Genomic DNA, 6,000 nt, shown 5'->3' on the forward strand with positions numbered 1-6,000 from the left:
TTGTGATTTGTACCAAATTATGTTCCTCCATTACAGTTGTCTTTGCTGACTTACCTTGCCTCTTGGTACTCAGACCCTCAAAATTAAAATGGGTATGCTTGTATTTAAATCATGTACTTCCCTATCCCTCTAACCTTATCCAGCCCAATAGCCCAATCAAACTTTTTTTCTCACTAGTTGTGGTCTGGCTGTGCCCTGTCATTCGATCGCTTTCCCTCAACTGTCTTAGCCCGTGCACTGGAATTCTCTCTTTAAACCCTACAGCTTAGCCATCTTTCTCTCCCTATTTTAGAAACCCAAATCTTTAACTCAGTTTCTTATCACATTTCTGAGATCCACTTAGGTTGTGTTTTATTTAAAATTTCACCTATGTAGTGCTTTAGGATGTTTTTCCTACATTAAATGCTGCTTAAAAATGCAAAGTTATTTCAGTTTTGTCAGGAAGTTAAATCAGTTAGGAACTGAATACTTCAGTTCACATACAATCATCATCTCAGACATGTTCTGAAAATCTCTTTTTTAAATTAAATTACTGGTGAAACATTAGTATCATACAATTTATGACATTTGCTTGTTCTTTTTAATCATGCTTGATAAAGCTGTTTCATTTCTTACAGCATTAGATATATGGTCTGTCAAAGTGTTAATGCCCAGTCTCATTAAAGATGAGAAGAATATGAGCAAATTCATTCTATTTGATGTAAGCTTCAGAAATTTGTTAATCATCCAATGAACATTTCATTCTACAATACTTCACATTAGGGCACTTCACATAGAAAAGTGTGGGTTTAGAAGTGGAGTCTGGTCCTTTGCACCGGGTACCAGGCATAGAAAGCATAATGAGCATACTGAATAAGTATTTTACATATGCTATTGCAAATATGTATTTTTTTTTCAGATCAATCCTGTAATGGTCCTTTAGTTAATGGTCATGGAATGCGTACTTCTACAAAGAGGAAGATGATGAGTGATTCAGAGGAAAGTAGTTTGGAGAATCCAAACAAAGAGGAGATGGAAGATATTACCCAATTAGGCAGTGATGCATCAGCTAAATCTATCCCAGGGTCTGAAAGTGGGTCAGAATCCGGTTCTGGAACAGATAAAGACCACATTGAAGGAGATCATGATTATAGCAAGGTTGTAAGAAGGAAGACAACAGGAAAAGGAAGTATAAAAGGCAGAGTAGGAGTAAGGAGGAAGAGGCGCAGGAGGAAACGCTTCAGATTTTCCACACCAACAAACAAATATAAACGAGCAAGATTATTGGATGACTGGTTTGATGAAGATGAATTGTGTGTTGATCGACTGAATAAGTGCTCCACAATTAGAACTAGAAACCAAGGCAGAAGAACAGTTTTATATAATGATGACTCTGATGATGATGGCTTTGTACCAACTGGTGAACCGCTAAACCTTGGTATGTCGAGGTCAGGAAGAATGCGTCGAATGACAGAAAAGGCTAAGGCAAGTCATTTAATGGGATGGAGTCACTGATTGTTAAAGCAGAGAACTTTTTAAACTGAACTTATTGCATTTGTACTGCAGGGATTCAATATGCACATTACTTTTACTAATTTATGTGGGTGGGTTGGGGAGGATCTTTAATTTTTTTTGTAGTGGTGCTGATCTGATTGTAAAATGCACTTCGGTGTTCCAAACCGTTGCTTACCAACTGCTGAATCCAACCTTAAAGGCGGTGTAGCCTTAACGTATTCGAAAAATATCTGTGTATCAGTGGCTTCAAAAAAACAATAATAATAGGAAATAACTGTATTTACCATGGCAATTTTTAGCATACCTAGGCAGTGTTCCTGATCTATCTTAATTTGAACACTCAGCAGAATTCATTTAATTCTAGCCATAACTTCTCACCATACAGTAATAAGTCTGTCAAGAGTTTTTGCACAGTTCTTCCAGTCTCAATGGCAGCTATTAAAGGTCTACGGTATGAATATCCTTTCCATTAATTAAGTTTATGACTTATTTGATCTGCACTGGCTTTTTAAATTTAAGGTTGAATTGTAATATATGTTACATACGTTAACCTGTTTTTATTTTGAAGTTGAATTTTACTTCACTGGTGGTTTTTGTCTTCCAGTGATGGAGATAATGAGCAAATAATGGTTGGTGCCTTTGTAAATGTGCTGAATTTAATTTAAGTACTGAGTGATATTTGATAATGTTTGCATTAATTCTGTATAAATTGACAAATATGAATTTCAAAGCATTCTGAAATGCTTTTCAAATGTTTACACCCACTGACATTGCAACATTTAAAAATTGTCCTTTTAGTTTTGTGTTTAAGTTTTTCTTTAATCTTATTATTGTAATGCTCTTTTCCAGCCATCATTTCTACACTGTTCTCCGTTAGCAAAGAAAAATAAGGCTATAATCGCCTTTTGCCGCTGACATTGCTAGTCGTGATCATCCCAACAGATCTTGAAAGACATCTGACTTAACATATCACCTGTTAGGTAGAGAATTTTACAATAGTGAGTTTCCTATATGGCATTTATAGGTGTAAAGTGAGAGATGATTTGTGGTGTCTGCACAGCCATTTTTCTTTCTTGCGCCCTCTCTCTCTCTTTCTCTTTTCCTTTCTCTCTCCCTCCCAAACAATTGAACCAATTTAGCAAATCCAAAATGTGTATTAGACTGTGGTTTCAGGCTTGTTGGAATTACACGAGAAAGTTGACTTGTGGTTTTCGCCATCAAGAAGTGCATGTAAGGCTTGAATCTGACCTCTTATTCATCCCAAAGGAAGTCCTTTCTTCAATTAAAACATTGTTTTTAACGAAACTAAATACACTTTAAAGCATTATCATTTTTATTTATTTTATGGCTGGCTTCTGTCCACATTTGATTCGTCAATTTCTGCACATATGTATTTGAATACTGGGAGGTTCATACATGAAGCATTAATTTGTCTATATACAGAGAACCATTGTAGGTGTGAGGTTCTGTAGGAAAAATTTGATTACAAGATTTTCTGAGAAAATCGCGATGTTATCAGTATGTGAATACATCTTTAGCAAATTATACTGATATTCTCCCTATAGTTTGCATGTGACATTAGCATGATGAAGGTGCTATAAAATTATTGAAACAATGCTTTTGTACTGCAAAGTGTTTCACTAAAGTTGCTTGAGGAATGATAACGTATGTAATCAAAGTTATACAGGACAAATATGTAGTCCTGCTTATTTTTCTACAGAATGCATACATTGAGCACATTGATTCATTATTTGTTTAAATTACATAAACCTTTGTAAACTATTTTGGGTTTTTTTTGTAAATGTTCTAATCATGTCTGCACAATCAAACATTCAATCTTAAGGAATACATTTAAAATTTATTGCTCTCAGCAAGTGTTGAATCGCAACTCTAGTGAAATGCCTTATTGATTATTCTCCAAAGATTTGTGGTAGGAAGGTACTGTGTGCACCCTCTCCTCTCCATAAAATCATGCAGCACATCTTCTAATTTGTGAAGAAGCAACGTATTAACTTCTTTCAGTCCTTGCTGTCAATTTGAGCCAAAGTCTCCAGGTAGGTGATTTAAAAATGGACCAGATTGCATCAATAAATTGACTTTTAGGGGACAGCATTCCACCAAATGCTTAATCTTGGTGACTGTCCCTTCTATATTATATATATATATATATATATATATATATACACACACACACACACACACACACACACACTCACATATATATATTTTAATGAGTCAGCATTTCAGGGATTTTTCTTGCCACATGGATAGACCAAATGTAATGTTGATATGCAATGATTTACTGTGAGTTACTTTTTATACTGTAAAAAGTGTACATATGTAATAAGTTTTGATTATAAAATAGTTACTACACTTGTGTTCGCAATGGTGTGAGTTCTTATGTTTTGTGAATTATTTTTCCCAGAGCAGTTGTATATTCAAAATTATTTCTAGCTAACATTTTTGGGGATTGTAAAATTTTAACATCTGACTCGACCCATTTTTGGGTGTTAAGTTTCCCAATGTGATGCAGCTTAACACATTTCTCTTGACAAAGAATCTGGAATGCTCTGTGCAATTTTGGTTTCCATATAGAAGGAAGGGAGGGTGGCATAATGGTTAGTACTGCTGCCTTTGACAAGGTACTGCACAGTAGGTTGTTGCATAAAGTTAAATCTCACAGGATCCAGAGTGAGGTATCTAGATGGATACAAAATTGGCTTCTTGAAGGAAACCAGAGGGTGGTTTGTAGAGAGTTGTTTTTCAAACTAGAGGCCTGTGGCCAGCGGTGTGCCTCAGGGATCAGTGCTGGGCCCATTGTTATTTGTCATTTATGTTAATGATCTGGATGAGAATATAGGGGCATGGTTAGTAAGTTTGCAGATGACACCAAGATTGGTGGCGTGGACAGTGAGGAAGGTTACCTCCAATTGCAGCGAGATCTTGATCAATTGGGCCAGTGGGCTGACGAATGGCAGATGGAATTTAATTTAGACAAAGCGAGGTAATGCATTTTGGTAGATTGAACCAGGGCAGGACTTATTCAGTTAATGGTAGGGCGTTGGGGAGAGTTACAGAACAAAGATCTAGGGATACATGTTCATAGCTCCTTGAAAGTGGAGTTACAGGTGAACAGAGTGATGAAGAAGGCATTCGGCATGCTTGGTTTCATCGGTCATTGAATCAGGAGTTGGGACGTCTTGTTGAAGTTGTACAAGACATTGATAAGGCTACACTTGGAATAATGTGTGCAAGTCTGGTCACCCTACTATAAAGAGGATATTATAAAACTAGAAAGAGTGTAGAAAAATTTACTCGGATGCTATTGGGAAATGATTGATTGAGTTAAAGGGGAAGCTGAATAGACTGGACTTTTTTCTCTGGAGCATAGGAGGCTGAAGGGTGACCGTATGAGAGGTCTATAAAATAACGAGGGGCATCGACAAAGTAGACAGTCAATATCTTTTTCCAAAGGCAGGGGAGTCTAAAACTAGGGGGCATAGGTTTAAGGTGAGAGGGGAGAGATACAAAAATGTCCAGAGGAGCAATTTTCTCACACAGAAGGTGGTGAGTGTCTGGAACAAGCTGCCAAAGGTAGCAGTAGAGGTGGGTACAATTTTGTCTTTTAGAAAGCATTTTAGATAGTTACATGGGTACGATGGGTATAGAAGGACATGGGCCAAATGCAGGCAATTGGGATTAGCTTAGGGGGTTTCAAAAAAAAAAAGAGCAACATGGACAAGTTGGGGAAAAGGGCCAGTTTCCATGCTATAAACCTCTATGACTCTGTGCCTCATAGTGCCAAGGACCCAGGTTTGATTCCCAGTTTGGGTCACTGTCTGTGTGGAGTCTGCAGATTCTCCACCTCACTGTATGGATTTCCTCCCACAAGTCCAAAAGACGTGCTGTTTAGGTGCATTGGTTATGCTAAATTCTCACTCAATGTACCCAAACAGGCGCCAGAGTGTAGTGACTAGATTTTTACTAACTTCATTGCTGTCTTAATGTAAGCCTACTTGTGACACTAACAAAATAAATTTAAATAAACTTTAAGGATATACTTGTGTACAAAGCAGTACAATGAAGGTTCACTATACTAGCACAGTAAGAAGTCTCACAACATCAGGTTAATGTCCAACAGGCTTATTTGGTAGCACAAGCCACAAGCTTTCAGAGCGCTGCTCCTTCAGGTGAGTGGGAGTTCTGTTCACAAACAAGGCTTATAAAGACACAAACTCAAATTACAAAATAATGGTTGGAACGCAAGTCTTTATAGATAATCAAGTCTTAAAAGGTACAGACAATGTGAATGGAGAAAAGGTTAAGCACAAGGTAAAGAGATGTGTATTGTCTCCAGCCAGGACAGTTAGTGAGATTTTGCAAGCCCAGGCAAGACGTGGGGATCACAGATAGTGTGACATTAACCCAAGATCCGGGTTGAGACTGTCCTCGTGTGCGGAACTTGACTATCAGTTTCTGCTCAGCAATTCTATGTTGTCATGTGTC

General features: G+C 37.4%; 1 protein-coding gene across 1 annotated transcript in view; it reads left to right on the forward strand.

Annotated features, from left to right (window-relative positions):
- LOC145342402 (bromodomain and WD repeat-containing protein 3-like) overlaps nt 1-3,867 on the forward strand; it is a 149,513-nt gene extending 145,646 nt beyond the window's left edge. Inside the window, exons 40-41 of the mRNA XM_080187958.1 lie at nt 899-1,464; nt 2,344-3,867. Of these exons, the coding sequence (XP_080044084.1) occupies nt 899-1,464; nt 2,344-2,409 (632 nt within the window). The 3' untranslated portion in view covers nt 2,410-3,867. The remainder of the gene's footprint in view (nt 1-898; nt 1,465-2,343) is intronic.
- The last annotated feature ends 2,133 nt before the right edge of the window (nt 3,868-6,000 follow it).

Source organism: Carcharhinus amblyrhynchos, chromosome 4 (assembly GCF_965287045.1).
Source record: "Carcharhinus amblyrhynchos chromosome 4, sCarAmb.v2.hapA, whole genome shotgun sequence".
Lineage (NCBI taxonomy): Eukaryota > Metazoa > Chordata > Chondrichthyes > Carcharhiniformes > Carcharhinidae > Carcharhinus > Carcharhinus amblyrhynchos.